The 21,050-nt window shown below is 40.3% G+C and overlaps 1 protein-coding gene across 1 annotated transcript in view; it reads right to left on the bottom strand.

Moving 5' to 3' along the window:
- Positions 1-4,880: 4,880 nt before the first annotated feature.
- LOC126334744 (WD repeat-containing protein 13-like) overlaps positions 4,881-21,050 on the bottom strand; it is a 57,012-nt gene continuing 40,842 nt past the window's right edge. The window contains exons 9-10 of the mRNA XM_049997293.1: positions 7,278-7,396; positions 4,881-5,369 (exon numbers count right to left, since the gene is read on the bottom strand). Coding sequence (XP_049853250.1) covers positions 5,152-5,369; positions 7,278-7,396 — 337 coding nt within the window. The 3' untranslated portion in view covers positions 4,881-5,151. The remainder of the gene's footprint in view (positions 5,370-7,277; positions 7,397-21,050) is intronic.

Raw genomic sequence — 21,050 nt, 5'->3', positions numbered from 1 at the left:
TGTCACAAATATTCCACTGTTTCTTCTGAACATGTGATTTCTGAGGTTGTGGGACCTGAGAACACAGTTGTTTTTATCTGAATACATATCAGATTTCACTTATATCCTATTGTGAGAATTTTACAATGTCTCTTGCTTCCAAACATGTTGTCTACCCACCACACTTTCACTGACTGTGCAGAAGCAGCAGCTGACTCACCCCCTTTCATTCCCATCATGTGTCACGGTAAGTGTCAACAACATTGCAGCACCAAACACATGAGTATGCAACTGGTGACTATCTAGACTATTGTTGAGTATTTAAAGTCAGTTCAATTTTAACTATAAATGTATTAAGGCAAACTGCAGTTTAAACATGGTAGATGTCCCAAAAAATCAAAGTATCTGGTATAGATTCCCATAGTTCACAATATGATGTAATTCATGCCTGATCACTACTCCTCTTCCTGCACTTGTCTAGTTCTCAGCAAAGCTGGTATAACTGTTCCCCCTCAAACCCCTCCAGAGTGCTGTGCTTGAGAAACAGTGAGACATGGATTACAAATATCTCCCTTGTGCAAACCATATGCAACTAATACATAAATTAAAGATAACAATCACGGTTCAGTCTAGTTCTCAAACTTTCATTCCTCCTGCAATCTAATGAAATCTTTTGGTACTATCTCCACAATCGGTCTTGTAGTTTATTCTTGTGACAATAGTTAGTTAGATTAATTTTTCTTCTTGTTTCATCTGAATGTGGCCATCGAGTTCTAAAGCTGATTAAAGCTGGTAATGTAACATTCGTACCTGGTATTCTAATATATGAACAGTGCTTGAATTTCTCACATAGTAAATCATTACATTATCTCACAATCAAATACAATACAGGCCTGGGTTCTGAAACAAATAATGTTTTTTTGAAAGTCAATATTTCTGCTTTTGGATGTTACCTTTACTTAAAAAACCTGTTCAAGTACAACAAGTGTTTGTAAGATGACAGAATTTAGTGTTGTTTCCTCCTGCATTTCACAAAATTTTCAGATTTTAAGCAGAACAATAGACTGTTGGCGTGGCTAGTTCATAGTTTCTCGCATATCCCTTGCACTAGTTCCATGGGTATCGAGCGCTTCAGCGTATCCAGAAATCTTGAGCCTCTTGGAATATATTGTTTGCCCTTCCCAGCCCTTCTAAATTCTTCACATTAAATCTGCATGTGACGTCAATAGCCATTGCTTTATCGGTAAATGTAAGATAACCCCTAAACAGTCTATTAAACAATGTCAAAATGTTAAACTCAGCCACAATAGTTTAATTCATGAATGTAAGATGACACTGTATTTTTCTAATGACAAGTTTGGGGTAAAAACCTCGCCTTATCATCGGGTAAATATAGTCTCAGATGGTCTATAATTCATCTGCCTTTTCTACATAAAATGTGACATAACCAAGCTGACAGTGTGTACACCTCCAGGCATCCTGTCTTATAGTGCTAATGTTAGAGACATTTACTGAACTACAAATCACATCAAGCTTCATTATTCTATGTCCTTTCTTAAAATAAATTACACTGGGGACATACATATTTTTTACAAACGATGTCATTTCTGTTTTGCTTTATAGATTATTATATTTTAATGAACCATGGACCTTGCTGTTGGTGGGGACACTTGCATACCTCTGTGATACAGATAGCCGTACCGTAGGTGCAACCACAATGCAGGGGTATCTGTTGAGAGGCCAGACAAATGTGTGGTTCCTGAAGAGGGGCAGCAGCATTTTCAGTAGTTGCAGGGGCAACAGTCTGGATGATTGACTGATCTGGCCTTGTAACACTAACCAAAATGGCCTTGCTGTGCTCGTACTGTGAACGGCTGAAAGCTAGGGGAAACTACAGCCGTAATTTTTACCCAAGGGCATGCAGCTTTACTGTATGGTTAAATGGTGATGGCATCCTCTGGGTAAAATATTCCGGAGGTAAAATAGCCCCTCCATTCGGATTGCTGGGCAGGGACTACTCAGGAGGACGTCGTTATCAGGAGTAAGAAAACTGGCGTTCTAAGGATCGGAGTGTGGAATGTCAGATCCCTTAATCGGGCAGGTAGGTTGGAAAATTTAAAAAGGGAAATGGATAGGTTAAAGTTAGATATAGTGGGAATTAGTGAAGTTCGGTGGCAGGAGGAACAAGACTTCTGGTCAGATGAATACAGAGTTATAAATACAAAATCAAATAGGGGTAATGCAGGAGTATGTTTAATAATGAATAGGAAAATAGGAGTGCGGGTAAGCTACTACAAACAGCATAGTGAACGCAGTGTTGTGGCGAAGATAGATACGAAGCCCATGCCTACCACAATAGTACAAGTCTATATGCCAACTAGCTCAGCAGATGACGAAGAGATTGACGAAATGTATGATGAGATAAAAGAAATTATTCAAGTAGTGAAGGGAGACGAAAATTTAGTAGTCATGGGTGACTGGAACTCGACAGTAGGAAAAGGAAGAGAAGGAAACATAGTAGGTGAATATGGAATGGGAGAAAGGAATGAAAGAGGAAGCCACCTGGTAGAATTTTGCACAGGGCGTAACTTAATCATAGTTAACACTTGGTTCAAGAATCATAAAAGGAGGTTGTGTACATGGAAGAAGCCTGGCGATACTGGAAGGTCTCAGATAGATTATATAATGGTAAGACAGAGATTCAGGAACCAGGTTTTAAATTGTAAGTAATTTACAGGGGCAGATGTGGACCACAATCTATTGGTTATGAACTGTAGATTAAAACTGAAGAAACTCCAAAAAGGTAGGAATTTGAGGAGATGTGACCTGGATAAACTGAAAGAACCAGAGGTTGTAGAGAGCTTCAGGGAGAGCATTAGGGAACAATTGACAAGAATGGGGGAAAGAAATACAGTAGAAGAAGAATGGGTAGCTTTTTGAGAGACGAAATAATGAAGGTAGCAGAGGATCAAATAGGTAAATAGACGAGGGCTAATAGAAATCATTGGGTAAGAGAAGAGATATTGGATTTAATTTATGAAAGGAGAAACTATAAAAATGCAGTAAATGAAGCAGGCAAAAAGGGATACAAATGTCTCAAAAATGAGATCGACAGGAAGTGCAAAATGGATAAGCAGGGATGGCTAGAGGACAAATGTAAGGATGTAGAGGCGCATATCACTAGGGGTAAGATAGATACTGACTACAGGAAAATTAAAGAGACCTTTGGAGTAAAGAGAACCACTTGCATGAATATCAAGAGCTCAGATGTAAACCCAGTTCCAAGCAAAGAAGGGAAAGAAGAAAGGTGGAAGGAGTATATAGAGGGTCTATACAAGGGCAATTTTCTTGAGGACAATATTATAGAAACGGAAGAGAATGTAGGTGAAGATGAAGTAGGAGATATGATACTGCGTGAAGAGTTTGACAGAGCACTGAAAGACCTAAGTCGAAACTAGGCCCCAGGAGTAGACAACATTCCATTAGAACTACTGACAGCCTTGAGAGAGCCAGGCCTAACAAAACTCTACCATCTGGTGAGGAAGATGTATGAGACAGGCGAAATACCCTCACACTTCAAGAAGAATATAATAATTCCAATCCCAAAGAAAGCAGGTGTTGACAGATGTGAAAATTACCGAACTATCAGTTTAATAAGCCACGGCAGCAAAATACTAACACAAATTCTTTACAGATGAATGGAAAAACTGGTAGAAGCTGACCTCGGGGAAGATCAGTTTGGATTCCGTAGAAATGTTGGAACACATGAGGCAATACTGACCCTACGACTTATCTTAGAAAATAGATTAAGGAAAGGCAAACCTACATTTCTAGAATTGTAGACTTAGAGAAAGTTTTTGACAATGTTGACTGGAATACTCTCTTTCAAATTCTGGAGGTGGAAGGGGTAAAATACAGGGGGCGAAAGGCTATTTACATTTTGTACAGAAAGCAGATGGCAGTTATAAGAGTCGAGGAACATGAAAGGGAAGCAGTGGTTGGGAAGGGAGTGAGACAGGGTTGTAGCCTCTCCCCAATACTATTCAATCTGTATATTGAGTAAACAGTAAATGAAACAAAATAAAAATTCAGAGGGGATAAGAAATAAAAACTTTGAGGTTCGCCGATGACATTGTAATTCTGTCAGACACAGCAAAGGACTTGGAAGAGCAGCTGAACGGAATGGACAGTGTCTTGAAAGGAGGGTATAAGATGAACATCAACAAAAACAAAATGAGGATAGTGTACTGCTGTCGAATTAAATCGGGTGATGCTGCGGGAATTAGATTAGGAAATGAGACAGTTAAAGTAGTAAATGAGTTTTGCTATTTGGGGAGCAAAATAACTGATGATGGTCAAAGTAGAGAAGATATAAAAGGTAGACTGACAATGGCAAGAAAAGCATTTCTGAAGAAGAGCAATTTGTTAACATTGAGTATAGATTTAAGTGGCAGGAAGTTGTTTCTGAAAGTATTTGTATGGAGTGTAGCCATGTATGGAAATGAAACGTGGACAATAAATAGTTTAGACAAGAAGAGAATAGAAGCTTTTGAAATGTGGTGCTACAGAAGAATGCTGAAGATTAGATGGGTAGATCACATAACTAAAAGGAGGTATTGAATGGAATTGGAGGGAAGAGAAATTTGTGGTGCATCTTGACTAGAAGAAGGGATCGGTTGGTAGGGCATATTCTGAGGCATCAAGGGATCATCAATTTAGTATTGGAGGGCAGGGTGGAGGGTAAAAATCGTAGAGGAAGACCAAGAGATGAATACACTAAACAGATTCAGAAGGCTGTAGGTTGCAGTAAGTACAGGGAGATGATGAAGCTTTCACAGGATAGAGTAGAATGGAGAGCTGCATCAAAACAGTCTCCGGACTGAAGACCACAACACCAACAATTCAGAGAATACAATGTGTTTTATTGTCCTCATGTAACAAGCATGTAATTACAGTGTGCCCACCAAAGTTCTTAAGAACATTAACATCAAAAACTCCAATAGGATTCTCGTAATAAATAGTAACAATCAACATTTTTTCCAAATAAATTAGTAAATAAACTAGTAACAATACACAACAAAAATGATAAGACACTGCAGAATCTGAACATAGATGTTGTAAATAAAATATTGCATTTCATAAATTATTTGTTAAATAGTGAGCTATAGTATATCAGCTAGGATTTCCCCGACATTTCTCACTTCCGGGTCGTTTTTCTCTCTCCCATATTATAACAAGACCTTGATAATCACTTGTTGCTAATAGGGACTCATCATAGTTGAAGCTAACACCCAGTACAGGAGAAGCATGTCCTTGCAACTTGTTGACACAAGCCTTCCCATCGCGTTCAATGTCAAAGAAGTACACACAGGAGTCTTCACTTCCAGTAACTGTGAAGAAAGGAAAAGAAAAAAATATTATTTAACTCTTCACGTTGAAATTGATATCTAAATTGAAAATTACTAGAATTGTCAATTAGGAAAGGAAAGCTACAAGTTAATATACATTTACAAATATTTTTAACTTCATGAAATAGAGAGATCTTATTTTCAAAATTTCATCTACATCTCCAATTGCGCCTGTTACATAATGATAAGTTTGCCATGTAAGCACTAAAGAAAAGGGTCTCAGAAACTGATAATAATTTTAATAGACCATTTCAGAGCTTTGATGGAATTTTCATCTGTGGGAGGAACGGCATCTTGCTCTAAATGTGAATAGGTGTAAGGTAATGTTGATGGATAGGAAAGACATTCCTGTAATATTTGATTACAGTGTTAATGGTACACTTCTCAACTCAGTTATGGCAGTTACACACATCTAGGTAAAACACTGAGAAATAATGTGATACAGAAAAAGGACGTAAAGCCAGTTATAGAGAAGGCAAATGCTTGACTATGGTTTACGGGGAGAGTTATGGGAAAGTGTAGCAAACTACGTACAGAAGACTTGTGTAACCCATATTTGAGTACTGTTCAAATGTTTAGGATCCTCACCAGTCTAAATTAAGGGAAGAAATGTAAGTAAATCAGAGGAATTCTGCTACATTTGTTACTGGTTAAATCAGTATGAAATGCTACATGAGCTTAAATGGGAATCCCTGGAGAGCAGGCAAATGCCAATGAGCATGTTTAGAGAATCAGCATTTGCAACAAACTGCAGAACAATTCTACTGCCTCCAGTATTCATATCACATAAGTTCTAAATAAGGGAGATTAGGGCTCATATGGAGCCACAAAGCAAACATTTTCCCCTCATTCCATTATGAGCAGAAAGGGAATGGTAAGCAATGGTAGCTATTACCCTCCACCATGAACTTTACAGTGGCTTGCAAAGTGTATATATTACTAGATGTAGGTGTTGAAGGTTGCTTTTTAAAGTTCACAATATTAAATACAAATAATTGTCCCCTAAAGTGTTGTTAAACATAGGAAACATTAAGTTAGTCTGCACGAAGTACTGCTGAGAACTGTAACAGTAAACTACTTACAGGTTACATTACAAAATCCTGAAATAAAAAATAACATACAAATTTTTGTAAGGCTATACAACCTTCTTTTTTTTCTCCTTTTTGTCCTTACAAATACATAGTTTCTAGAAGGTCATGGACAATACACAGCACTAAAGGCATTTATAGTGCACAATATGTATTAAGGACATCATATCAATCATGTTTACAAAACTAACAATTACAAAGCTTGAATGAAAAACAGAAGGTTAAACTAGAATTAAATGTTATGGTACACCGAGGTTGTTACACAATTTAAAATCTTACTCTGTAGATTTCATTTGAAAATTATTGCCTACAGTTCATTATGAGTCTGCTATATTGTACTCAGATAAAATGAGAGAGAACCGAGCAGCAAGGATCTGTGTTGTCACCATCAGCATAAATAAATTTACAATTTTTGACAGCAGTTAACATATTTCACGTGCACTCTATAGCATTTCATGGTCTATTACCAACAAAATTTTCACATGTTCTTGCTGTAAAGGGAAATAGAAGAAGAATATATAGCACACTTACTCACAAAATTAAACTTATGAAAAACTGTTCGTTAATCACAAAATATTCAAGTGCTGCTACTTCATGATAGTTACTTACTAGCCACAATTGCTTAGCTAGGAGAGTGTAGTTTTTAAAAATGTTAATGGAAAATTCTGTATGGAAACAAATAAATATGCAAATGAGTTTGACAATCTCATTGCCATCAACACTGAATCATACATTTATAAGAGAGAGAGAAAGAGAGAGAGAGAGAGAGAGAGAGAGAGAGAGAGAAGAGAGGAAAACTCACCAACACATGCTCCCTGCCGGAAGGACATGATAGGGCAGAAAGTGGATCGCACTAAGTAATTCTTGTGCCTGATAGAGAACTTGCGCCTCAGCTGCAGACTTCCTTCCTTATCTACAACCCTAAAATTTAACAAAAATTAACATTGTGTGTCACATATAATTTTATCAATAATTAATAATAACTAAAACAGCAAGCTATTAACATATAATTGCAAGAAAACACATATACAAAAATATTTTTGTCACAGAATATGTCAACACAAAAAGGGGAAAACCAAATACTAGCTTTTAGAACCAGGAGTTCCTTTGTCTAGCAGAAGATAGTAAAGGGTTGGTGGCAATAGGACTCTTCCGGAATACATTATGAAAATAAATTAGGACTTCAGGTTACGAAAAATGGCCAGGCACAAATAGAAGGCCTACACCTGCTGCTGCAGATGACCTTACTTGATTGTACTCTTATTACACAGTTCTTTTGTCTTACAGATGTAAACATTTAATGTGGCTGATATTTACTAAATTAGTTTTGGCAACACTGATGAAAACAAATTTACATTTGAGTTACTTTGTTTGTTTCTACAGATAATATTATCATTTTATGAATGAAGGTATTTACAACAGGATCAAACATAACACTATGTGTTCTAAAAGGAAACTTGTTTTATGCAGCTCTCCATGCCAGTCTCTTCATCTCTGCAGAACTACTGCAACCTGCATCTATTTGAACCTGCTTACTATAGAGGAGTCTCAACCTCCCTCTACCACCATTATCATCACCAAATTAACAATACCTCGATGTCTCAGGCTGTGTCATATCCATTTCCATAGTCAAGCTGTGCCAGAAAGACCTGACTCGATTTAGTACCTCTTCAATAGTAATTTCATCTACTCACCTAATCTTCAGAATTCTTCTGTAAGGTCATGTTTCAGAAGCTTCTACATTCTTCTTGCCTCTAATGTTTATCATCCACGTTTCACTTCCATATATGGCTAATCCGAAACATTTAGTTTCAGGAAAGCCTTCCTGCGATTTAGATTTATGTTTGATATTAATGCATTTCTCTCTTTCGGAAAATCTTTCCTTGTTATTGGAAAAGGTTAATTACACGAATGTTGCAAAAAGAAGATAGCATATGGCGGAGGAGAAAGAATGTAGCAGAACGCCAGACCACATGCACATGAGAAGAAGTCTGGAATTCACATAGATCATCATAGAAATGTAGACAAGAGACTATATAGCAGTGTTATGTAATATTGCCCTTTACTGTGGAGAAACCATTTTGACACTTTCCTGAAGAGATTTATGAAACCAGCAGAGAACATAAATGATTATCGCAGGGCTGAAATTCGAGCCTACATTGCAGACTATGGGCTCAGTACTTTCTTCTTGTACTTTACTCCTCAGTCAGACTTAGTATACATTGCCACAAACTGTGGTGCATGCTGTAAGGTGCAGCAGTTAGTGTCACTGGTTGATGTGCTGCAGGTCACCATTTCAAACCTTACCACCAGAAATTATTTGTTGTTTAGTATTTATCATTTCTGGAAGGTTCTCAAAATGTCTTACGTTTGTATCATTTGTATATTCTGGAATATTCAATATTTGTATAAATAGCAGCACTCTCTGTACAGGAGTTCAGCACTATTGTGGTTATATGTTTGTGCTTGTAACAAACATGCTCTCTGTGCTAGTTAGTTAGTTACTTTCATGTTCCATGGATCATTTTGCATGAAATTCATCATGACGTGGAATGAGTCATGTTACATTCACATTGCAAATTAATTTGTACATCTATCTGTACTCTAAACATCACCATATATTTTTTTCCCTCCGAAATGAAGACAAGATACACAGATTGAGTTAGCAATTCCTACCCCACATCTTTTACACATTAAAAACATAGCAATTCTTCTACGAAATAGAAACTTTTTCAATTTATTTTCAAATTTTACCTTGCTGTCTGTTAGACATTTTATATTACTGGGTAATTGTTCAAAAATTTTTGTTGCAGCATTGTGCACCCCTTTCTGTGCTAAAGACAACTTTAATGTTGAGTGAAGAATGTCATTTTTTCTTTTAGTACTGTAATTATGAACCTCATTGTTCCTATTGAATTGTAGTGGATTATTTACAACTAACTTCATACGGGAATAAATATACTGTGAAGCAGTAGTCAGAATGCCCAATTCCTTAAACAGACATCTACAAGATGATCGCGAGTGAGCACCACATATTATTCTTACAGAAAGTTTTTGGTCAAAGAAGACCTTCTTTCTTAGAGATGAGTTACCCCAGAATATTATTCCATATGACATTACTGAATGAAAATATGCAAAATATGTCAACTTACTGATTCCCCCCCACTCCCCGCACCCCACAAGTTTGCTGTGATTCCAAGTGCAAATGTGGCCGAACTAAGTTGTTTTAGGAGTTCCAAAATTTGTTTTTTCCAATTTAAATTCTTATCAATAGGAACATCCAAGAATTTTGAAGACTCCACCCTGTGTTTTATTTCATCACCATGTGTTACACTTATCACTGGTACAGCACCCCTAGAGATGCAGAACTGAATATGATGTGTCTTTGTGAAATTCAGGGTAAGACCATTCGCAGAAAACCAGTCAATGATACTTTTGAGAAGTGTGTTCACCATTTCTTCCATTTCTGTATGTATACTGGGAGTGATTACAATACTGGTGTCATCTGCAAAAACAACTAATTCTGCTTTTTGTACATTAGATGGTAGATCATTTATGTATATGAGAAACAGTAGTGGACGTAAGTTTGAGCCTTGAGGAACCCCAAACATGATTTCTCCCTAGTCAGAATTATGTCCCTGGATTCTGTTAATTGCATTACTACTAAGTACAACTTTCTGCATTCTTTTACTTAGATATGAAACAATCCATTGGTTGGCTATACCATCAATCCCATAAAAAAACTTCAATTTATCTAGGAGTATACTATGATTAATACAATCAAATGCCGTGGACAGGTTACAGAAGATTACCTCCCGGTGCTATTTTGTTATTTAATGTTTGTAATATCTGATGTGTGAACATGTTAATGTCATTCTCAGTTCAGTGACCCTTCTGAAACCCAAACTGTTATTTGCTGAGGATATTATTGTTGCCAAGGTGAGATACTATTCTAGAATACATCACCTTCTCAAAAATTTTGTAAAATGATGTCAGGAGTGAAATACATCAGTATTTACTGCTGGCACTCTTATCACCTATCTTAAAGAGTGGTTTAACAACAGCATGTTTTAGACAATACCAGTCTTATTATATGGGAACAAGTCTTTAGTACTCTACTGGAAAGATCATCAAAACCAGAAGAGCTTTTATTCTTGAGAGAATGTATGACCCTCTTAATTTCAGAAGTAGAAGTTGTTGATACATTCATATGATGTAATTTTATGAGAGTTATTTCTTCAACATATTGCAGTGATCTATGTCTTGAACTGTTGGTCCCTAAGCTTTGTACTATGTTTAAGAAATGATTATTAAATACATTTGCTACCTGTGACTTGGTATTTATAACCCTTCCATTCAATTCAACAGTAATGTTATCCTCTCCTGTGGTTGATTGCCTTTTCTCTTGCTGCACTATATTCCATGTTGCCTTAACATTGTTGTCAGACATACTGATTTCTGATATTATGTGCATGTTTCTTGATTTTTTAATGACAATTCTTAATAATTTTGAGTAGTTTTTGTAGTGCACAACTACTGCAGGGTCTATACTTGTTCTTGCCAAAAGAAACATTTCCCTTTTCCTTTCACAAGATACTTTAATCCCCTTAGTGGTCCATGGTTTTTTATATGGCTGTTTAATGTCTCTTCTAATTAGCTTATGTGGAAAGCTATTTTCAAATACTGATATGAATTTACCATGGAACAGATTAAATTTTATATTGGCATTTGATTCTTTATAAATTTCACCCCAGGTTGTTTCTTGTAAACTACTCTTAAAAACATTTGCCCTGTCATCATTAATAATTCTAAATGACTTTCAATGAGGTATATCCACACTGTAAGGCACTATGTCATTTATCCTGACTTAACTGTGCGTCATGATCAGAGAGAGCATTTGTTACTGGGTAAACAGTTATTTTCTTGCATCTAAAAAAAACATTATCAATTAGAAACCTGCTTCTTTATCCGCCCATGTTAGAATGTTAACTACTGAGAGCAAATTCAAGGATCCAAATAAGGTTTCTAGATCCTTTTTCCTATCAGAATCCCTTAGAAAATCTACACTGATGTCACCACAGACTATTAACTGCTTGCTGATGTCTGACAGACAACCCAATACATCTACATCTACATGACTACTCTGCAATTCACATTTAAGTGCTTGGCAGAGGGTTCATCGGACCACAATCATAGTATCTCTCTACTATTCCACTCCCGAACAGCGAGCGGGAAAAACGAACACCTAAACCTTTCTGTTCGAGCTCTGATTTCTCTTATTTTATTTTGATGATCATTCCTACCTATGTAGGTTGGGCTCAACAAAATATTTTCGCATTCGGAAGAGAAAGTTGGAGACTGAAATTTCGTAAAAAGGTCTCGCCGCGACGAAAAACGTCTATGCTGTAATGACTTCCATCCCAACTCGTGTATCGTATCTGCCACACTCTCTCCCCTATAACGTGATAATACAAAACGAGCTGCCCTTTTTTGCACCCTTTCGATGTCCTCCGTCGATCCCACCTGGTAAGGATCCCACACCACGCAGCAATATTCTAACAGAGGACGAACGAGTGTAGTGTAAGCTGTCTCTTTAGTGGACTTGTTGCATCTTCAAAGTGTCCTGCCAATGAAACGCAACCTTTGGCTCACCTTCCCAACAATATTATCTATGTGGTCCTTCCAACTGAAGTTGTTCATAATTTTAACGAATCCAGGTTCCTCATGAGCAATTCAAAATTTCCCAGTGGGGATCTGCATACTGTCACAATTAAAAGTGAACTGTTTTTCAGCATTAATTCACAAGCAAACACTTTATGTGCTGATCACTACAAAATCTACTTGTGTCAATGCTTTTGAACTTGTGTTCTGTCTTAATATATGCAACAATACCTCCTTTTCCTGTTCTGCCAAGCTGCCAAAAACATGACATCTTTCATTTCAATGACTGCTTCACAGCCTGTGGAATATGGGTCCTTCCCACGAACACCAGCTTTTATGAATTGCGGAGGTGGGAACTTTCCCTGCAATACATCCTACATTCCCATAATCCTCTTGGCCTCAATCTTAGTTAGCCACTGTCCTCACCCATCCAGCCCCTTCCCTGTTCCCATTCCAGCACTACACAGCCATCATTCCACCATCACACCTGGTCTTTTTACTACTCTCTCCCTGCCCTCCTCCTAAATTGCAACACTTCACTGTCTGCCACCCCTACCATACTATCCCTCCCTCTCTGCCTCCCCAATCCAGCCTTCTCCTTACCCCCACCCAGTCGCCTCTCCCACCATGCACAGGTGCTACTGTTTGCAGTGTGGTTTCAGTTGCCTGAGACTGCAGGTTTGTGTGTGTGTGTGTGTGTGTGTGTGTGTGTGTGTGTGTGTGATATCGTCTATAGTTGACGAAGGCCTTATTGGCTGAAAGCTTTATTTGTGACAGTCTTTTTGTTGTGCTTATCTGCGACTGAGCATCTCCACAGCAAGGAATGACACAGTTACCTCCAGGGCATCTGGTATCATTTCCACCTGCAGCAGCACAATTTCACGAAACTGGAATTGGTCTCTTGGTGAGATTCTTAGCGTGAACAAATGTGAATCTATTGATAAGAATATGGACTGAGTACTTCACTCCCTACACTGCTACCAAAGCTGTGCCAATTGCTGAAGCTCCAGAAATTGTGAAGCTCATTGTGAAAACATCATTTTGAAGCACAATGCACTCTGTGTGATGATATCTGAGTAAGTTTTCCAGTCAATGCTACTATCGTAGGTAAATTAAGGTGATGAGACATCCCATTGTTTTTGTGTGACGTGATGTACCATTTTTAATGGGACTCACCTTTTTTTATTCTGTGTCCTGTTGTTCCACAAAATTTTCAACAGGATGCCCAACGTTCCATTTTAATAAGCAGTAACCTCATTTATTTACTTCATTTTGTGTTTTTATTTATTTTTACATCAAAGTAGTGTCACATAGTTTTTGACATTTTCTTGAGTCTTGCTTTAACTTCAGTGCAAAGACAAAATAAAAGAAGCATTATTTTTGTCACGAGATGAGGTGAGGTGTGAACAGAAGATTTTCCGCCATCATGCTCAGTGCCAGTGACTTATGCATGATCTTTGTGATTCGTATCCATTATTTGCCATTGCAGAAATGACAGACAAATGTAACGAGTTTTTGTTAAAGAATGTCATATGGCTATCAATATTCAATTTATTTGTAGTTACAAATTATCTGTTCACTGTTAGATGACATAAATATGCAGTGGATGCAACTGACATTATGTCTTCGGACTGTTACAGGCAACAATGAGAATTAAGCAACTGTTTCAACACTGGGTTCAGCAAGCTTGCTTTAGTGTGCTCCAATGTCTGTCATTTGCTGTGTGTAGAACTAACTTGTGCCTGTTAATATGGGGAAAAGAAAGAGTTCTTTTATGAAAACCATTAAAGATGAGTTCCCTTTCTTAATGGAAACTACAAGAACGAAGGTAGAATATACATTGTGCCACTAATTTTCCTCCACTGAACATGGAGGACGTGCTGATATAATGCAGCACACGAAGATAAAGAAGCACCTATTGCCAGTTTCTGTGAAAATTTCTAGCAGCATAACTTCCTTTGTAAGTACAAATAAACTGCAAACAGAAGAAGATGAACATATCGCTGCACAAGAAGGTTTGCCTTCCATACCGCAAAACCTAATCATTCTTTCCCGTCAATGGACCTCATGGCTCTTCTCATCAGAGACCTGTTTGGGAAGAAATTCACATGTTCTAGGACAAAATGTGAGTTGATTTTAGTGAATGTATTTATCATCGTACGCAATGCATGAAGTTCAGTCAGATCTTAAAGATGTTAAGTATATGTCTTTGATGGTGGATGCATCAAATCACAAAAGCTTAAAGCTAGTCCTGATTCTAGCTGACTATTTCATTCCTACCAAAGGTGTTGAGTGCAAAGTAACTGCCTTCAAAACACTGGTGGAGAAATGGAAGAATTATTAGCTACTCATATTCTGGATATATTAAAAAGTCAAAATATAGTTGACAAGAGTGTTGTGTTTTATACAGATAATTGTAATACAAATTTTGGTGGGTACAAGAGGGTAGGAACAAACAATGTTTATTCCAAACTGAACAGCATTCTCAAGATGAACATTCATGGCATCAGTTTTGCATCTCATGCGGTACACGATGGAGTTCACACAAGTGCAGACATTCCTCTCATTAACACAAAAACCTTAGTGAATAATATTTTTCAATATTTTCACATTTACACTGTGCATGCAGAGGAATTGAAATCATTAAGTGATTTCATTGATACTGAATAGGAGCAAGTACTAGGTAATATTAAAACTACATATTTGTCATTGTTGCCAGAAGTTACAAGAGTTACTGATATGTATGAACCTTTGAAATCTTATTTTCTGTCTCAGGATAGGCATCCTACATTGATGAAACAGTTTTTTTGAGAACCCACAGTCACAGAAGCCAATGTGCACTTTGTATGTTTGTCAGGTGCCTGACCTGAAATGTGGAGGCGGCATTGCCTGTGGCTGTCGATCGTACAGGGTGCAGTCATCTGCAACTTGTGGCTCACGTCGGCACCAATGACGCCTGTCGCATGGGTTCTGAGGCCATCCTCAGTTCTTACAGGCGACTGATGGAGGTAGTTAAGCCTGCTGGCCTCGCACGGGAGGTGCAAGCAGAGCTCGCAATTTGCAACTTTGTTCCCAGAGCTGAACAAGGTTCTAAGTGGAAGGTCTCAACCAAAGGCTTTGTTGTCTCTGTGTTGGTCTTGTCTGCAGATTTCTGGACCTGCGTTATGAGGTGGGGATTTGTAGGACTCCCCTTGACAGGTCAGGGGTGTACTACACAAAGGAAGCAGCTACTCAGATAGCAGTGTACTTGTGGAGTGCTTATGAGAGTTTTCAGGCTAGGCTGTAGTTCCAAGTACTCTCATGAACACTCGCCAGTGGACACGCATGTAGGGAAAACAGACTGCGTTCAGAGTAAAGACAGTTCTACTGTACAAATTTTATCAGTAAATTGTCGAAGTATTCAGAACAAATTCCCAAATTTACTGCCCTCCAGGAAAGTCCTGAACTTCAAATTATTCCTGGGACTGAGAGCTGGCTACAACTCAAAGTAAAAAGTTCTGTGAGATTTAGATGATCTTGGAATGTTTATCAGAGACAGATTAGATGCCTTAGGAGGAGGAGTGTTCACTGCAGTCAACAAAAATATTGTCTCTACTAAGATTGAAACTGAGTGAAGTTATCTGGTCACACATAACAGGTCTAGGTAAAACCAAATTCATTGTTGGATGTTTTTACCAACCACCTGACTCCACTGTGACAGTTCTAGAGTCATTCAAAGAAAGTCTATGGCCAGTTGTGCATAAATACCTGGATTATGCAATACTAGTTGGTGGTGACTTTAACCTACCAAGTATACACTGGGATGCATATAAATTCATTGCAGGGGGTGCAGACAGTCTTGTGAAGTACTTTTGAACACATTTTCTGAATACTATCTTGAGCAGCTAGCTCAGCAGCCAACACACAATGGAAATATCTTGGAACTTGTAGTTACAAACAGGCTAGACCTCATCAATGGCATCAGTACAGAGACGATTAATGATCATGATGCTATCATAGTGACTATAGTTACGTAACTTAATAAAACAGTCAAGAGGGCAAAGAGAATGCATCTGCTAGAAAAAACACATAAGCAGTTGTTAGCATTTTACTTAGACAATGAACTGCAATCACACAGTTCCAGAATGATGGCCACAGAGGAATTATGGGCAAAAGTTTAAACAGATTTAAATCGTGCTTGGGACAAGTATGTACCTAGTAAGTGGATTAAGGACGGTTGGTTGGTTTAAAAGAGGGGGAGGGGGGCGAGGGGGACCAAACTGCTAGGTCATCAGTCCCTCATTCCGATTAAAATAATTCAAAAAGGTGGGAGTAAAATAATTGAGACATACAAAACACAATTGGAAGAAAGGAGAAAACCACAAGAATGACAGAAGGGCAACAAACACTAAAATGGACAAAATCGGACAAGAAAACCACGGAGACATGCAAGAAACATGTAGACGAGATCAAAAGAAGAGAGCAGACTACCATGGCTGGCTGACCGACCATTAGAATAAAAAGGAGAAGCCAGCCATTTTGCAACACATTGAAACTTCCACCCTAAAAGCACTAGGGTGGAGGACACAGAGGGACAAAGGACATGCATTAAAAGTTAGATCAAAGGATAAAACCCACCCTCACGAATAAAATGTACTACTAAAGCTGCTGTTGAGGCACTGTCGCCTAACACCAACGTTATGGTGCTGGGAATGTTAAAGTGGGCAGTCCAGCAAGAGGTGGACGACCATCATTTTTAAGCCACAGCGACACCGAGGTAGGTCCTCGCGACGGAGGAGATAACCATGCGTTAGCCACGTATGGCCAATGCAGAGCTGGCAGAGGACAACTGACTCCCTGCAAGAGGACTGCATGCAAGATTTCCACACGTTTGTAGTGTCCTTAATGACATGAAGTTTGTTGTGCGTACTGTTATGCAATTCCGTCTCCCAAAGCCAAAAAACCCTGCAGCATAAGACAGAATTCAGGTCAATTTCAAACATGCCCATTTCCAGAAGCAGTTTCCGCTTAGCCTGTTTGGCCCGCCTATCGGCAAGTTCGTTGCCTGGGGTTCCGACGTTTCCTGGGGTCCACAAAAACACCACTGAATGACGGGACTGTTACAGGGCATAGATAGACTCCTGAATGGATGCTACCAAAGGATGGTGGGGTAGCACTGGTCGATAGCTTGTAGGCTGCTCAAGGTGTCAGTACACAGAAAAAATGACTCACCAGTGCATGAGTGGATGTGCTCAAGAGCACAAGATATGGCCACCAGCTCTGCATTGAAAACACTGCAGCTATCTGCCAAGGAGTGCTGTTCAATATGTCCTCCATGAACATACGCAAAGCCTATATGACTACCAACCATCGAGCCATCAGTGTAAACCACTTCATAGCCCTGGTATATGTCGAGAATCGAGAGGAAGTGGTAAAGGAGAGCTGCAGGATTAATGGAGTCCTTAGGCCATGCAAAAGGTCCAGAAGAATCTGTGGCCTAGGTGTACACCATGGAGGTGTAAGTGAATGGACCTCGAGGAGAGGTGGTAATGGGAAGGACTCCAGTTCAGACAGAAGGGACTGGACGCGAACTGCAATCGTAAGCCTGACCTGGGCCGCCAATGCGGGAGATGAACCAACATGGTTGGGAAAAGGAGACGGTAATTCAGATGCGCAGGAGAACTATGAATTTCTGCAACGTAACTGGCGAGCTGTTGTGCACACCTAACCTACAATGGAGACACTCTGGCGTCCACCAAGACACTGGTCACCGGTCTCATTCTAAATGCTCCCATCACTAGGTGAATGCCACAGTGGCGCACATTGGCTTGAGTAAACACAAAGCTGAGGGTGACGCCAAATCGTAAACCGGACTCCCATAGTCAAGGTGGGATTGAACAAGGGCTCTGTAGAGCTGCAGCAGTGTAGAGCAATCTGCACCACAGTTGGTGTTGCTCTGGCAGCGGAGGGCACTGTGGTGCTGCCAGCACTTCCGCTTAAGCTGACGATAGTGAGGTAGCCAAGTCAATCAGGTGTTGAAATCCAGTCCTAAGAATGGATGTGTCTCCACTACAGTTAGTGGATCATCATTAAGGTAAAGTTCTGGTTCTGGAAAATGGTGCGATACCGCCAGAAATGCATGACAAACAACTTTGTGGCTGAAAATTGGAATACATGGGCTAGAGCCCATGACTATGCCTTCTGAATGGCTCCCTGTAGATGCCACTCAGCAACACCAGTACTGGAGGAGCAGTACGAAATTCAGAAGTCATCCGCATACAGAGAAGGTGAGACCGATGGCCCAACAGCTGCTGCTAGACTGTTAATGGCCACTAAAAATGAAGAGACACTCAATACAGAGCCCTACAGGACATCTTTTTCTCCTGAATATGGATGGAACTAACGGAGGCACCAACTTGGATGCGGAAAGTATGGGGTGACAGGAAGTTTGGGATAAAAATCGGGAGCAAGCCCCAGAGACCCCACTCATACAATGTGGCAAGGATATTATGTCACCAGGTTGTGTTGTATACTTTACATAAGTCAAAAAAGATGGCAATCAGATGTTGGCATCTGGAAAAGGCTATTCGGATGGCAGACTCAAATTATCAGTGGTGGAGCAACCCTAGTGGAAGCCACCCTGACGTGGAGCCAGTAGGCCAAGTTACTCCAGGACCCAACCCAACCTCAGACACACCATACGTTCCAGCAGCTTACAAAGAAAGTTGGTGAGACTGGTGTGCCAGTAGCTATCCACACTAAGCGGCTTCTGACTGGGTTTGAGCACCTGAATGATGGTGCTCCCCTGCCATTGCAATGGAAAGATGCCACCGCGCCAGATCCGGTTGAAAATGATGGTGAGATGTCGCTCAAAGTCATCTGACTGGATCTGATCCAGCCCAGGACATGTGTTGGGGCAATGTGCAAGGGTGCTGAGGAGCTCCCACTCTGTAAATGGGGCGTTATAGGGTTCACTGTGGCATGTAGTGAATGAGAGGACTTTCCTTTCCATCCACCATTTGAGGGTGCGACAGGCTGGGGGGTAGTTCTCTGATGCAGAGGCTCGAGCATAGTGCTCAGCAATCTCATTTGCATCGGTAGATAACACCTCCTTGATGTTAATGCCAGGGACACCTGTTGGGCTCTGGTACCCAAAAAGATGTCTGATCTTCATTCAGACTTGGGAAGGTGACGTGTGGCACCCAATGGTCGACACATACGTCTCCCAACCCTTCTGTTTCCATTGTTTTATAAGGTGGCAAATGCAGGCATGGAACTTCTTAAAGGCAATTAGGTGCTCTGGGGAAGGGTGCTACTTATGTCACTGTAGTGCTTGCCAATGCTCTTACTTGCCTCAGTGACTTCCAGTGACCATCAAGGGACTGTCTTTGACTAGGGGCACACTAAAGAAAGAGGGATCGTGTTTTCCGCTGCAGAAATGATCGTTGTAGTGACCTGCTTAATGACAACATTGATGGTAAAGTGTGGGGGAGATTCAGCTGCGACAGCAGAGGTGAAGGCTTCCCAGTCTGCCTTGTTTAAAGCCCAACTGGGGAGGCATTCGTGGGCATGACACCAGGGGAGTGAAAGGAAGATGGGGAAGTGGTCACTACCACACAGATCATCATGTTCTCTCCAGTGGATAGATGGGAGAAGGCCAGGGCCGCAAACCGAGAAATCAATGGCTGAATATGTGCCATGTGCCACACTGAAATGTGTGGGGACACCTGTATTTAAGAGACAGAGGACGAGTTGTGACAGGAAATTTTCGACCTCCCTACCTTGGCCAGTAAGCAGTGCGTTAAAATCTCCCAAAAGTAGGAAAGGTTTAGCGAGTTGATCAATCAGTGCAGCCAGTACTTTCAGGGGTACTGCACCATCTGGAGGAAGATATTCATTGCAGACAGTTATTTCCCATGTCATCCTTATCCTGACAGACACAGCTTCAAGAGGGGTTTGAAGGGGCACAGGTTCACTACATACTGAGTTCAGGACATAGATGCAAACTTCACCTGACACACTATTATAGTCGCTATGTTCCTGTAATATCCCTTATAGTCACAGATGGCAGGGGTCCACAATGCCGGGAACCAGGTTTCCTGGAGGGTAATGCAGAAATCAGGTGTACAGCTTAACAATTCCCATAGCCCAGCCAGGTGGTAGAAAAAACCGCCACAATTCCACTGAAAAATTACGTGATTTTGAGACTGGGAAGGCATGAAACACTCAATGAGGCAGTCTATGCCTCAGGGTCACCTGCTGCCACCAGATGAGTACCTGCGCGATCGACATCCATTGCGTCTGAGGGCCCAGCAAGATCTAGGTCCTCTGCGGATGCCAGAATCTCCACCCCATCCTCAGACACTGAGCTTGGAGGTAGTGGTGGTGTGGGTGTCACCGCAGTGCCTTGGTTCTTTGGAGTATTTTTCTTTTTAGGTTTCTCTCACTGCTCCTTAGGTTTGTCCAGCTGGGAGGGTTTCACTGATTCACTCTCAGGGACTGAGGAGGACTGTGAAGCCCTATGACCAGCTACCTGTGGTTGCTTCAGCCACTGGCGGGTGTCAGCTTTGCCACTGGTAGGAACCTGAGAAGGGAGAAGGGAGTGACCTGGAGGACCCCTTCCTGACGAGAGGAGCCCAAGAAGACTGACGCTTCTTGGCTGAGATGTGGGGACTGATGTTCCTGATGGTTGAGGGGGGGAGGGGGCGTTGCTCCTGAAGTACGTGGAGCAGGAGCAACAGGGAGGGAAGTGCCCCCACCATTAAGGGGGCAGGTGGAATGTGAGGGCTCTGTGAGCCAACTGTACAAGGTGAAACGGAAGATGACAGAAGCGTTGTTGTAGCGACAACACAGGTTGATATCATATGCACAGTGTAGGTCATTGTATTCCATTATTTTTCTTTCTTTCTGGAGAATCCTGCAGTCTGGAGAGCAA

The sequence above is a fragment of the Schistocerca gregaria genome, chromosome 2 (assembly GCF_023897955.1).
Source record: "Schistocerca gregaria isolate iqSchGreg1 chromosome 2, iqSchGreg1.2, whole genome shotgun sequence".
Taxonomy (NCBI): Eukaryota; Metazoa; Arthropoda; class Insecta; order Orthoptera; family Acrididae; genus Schistocerca; species Schistocerca gregaria.
Note: the sequence above shows the minus strand (reverse complement) of the source record. Positions and strands in the feature narration are given on the sequence as shown.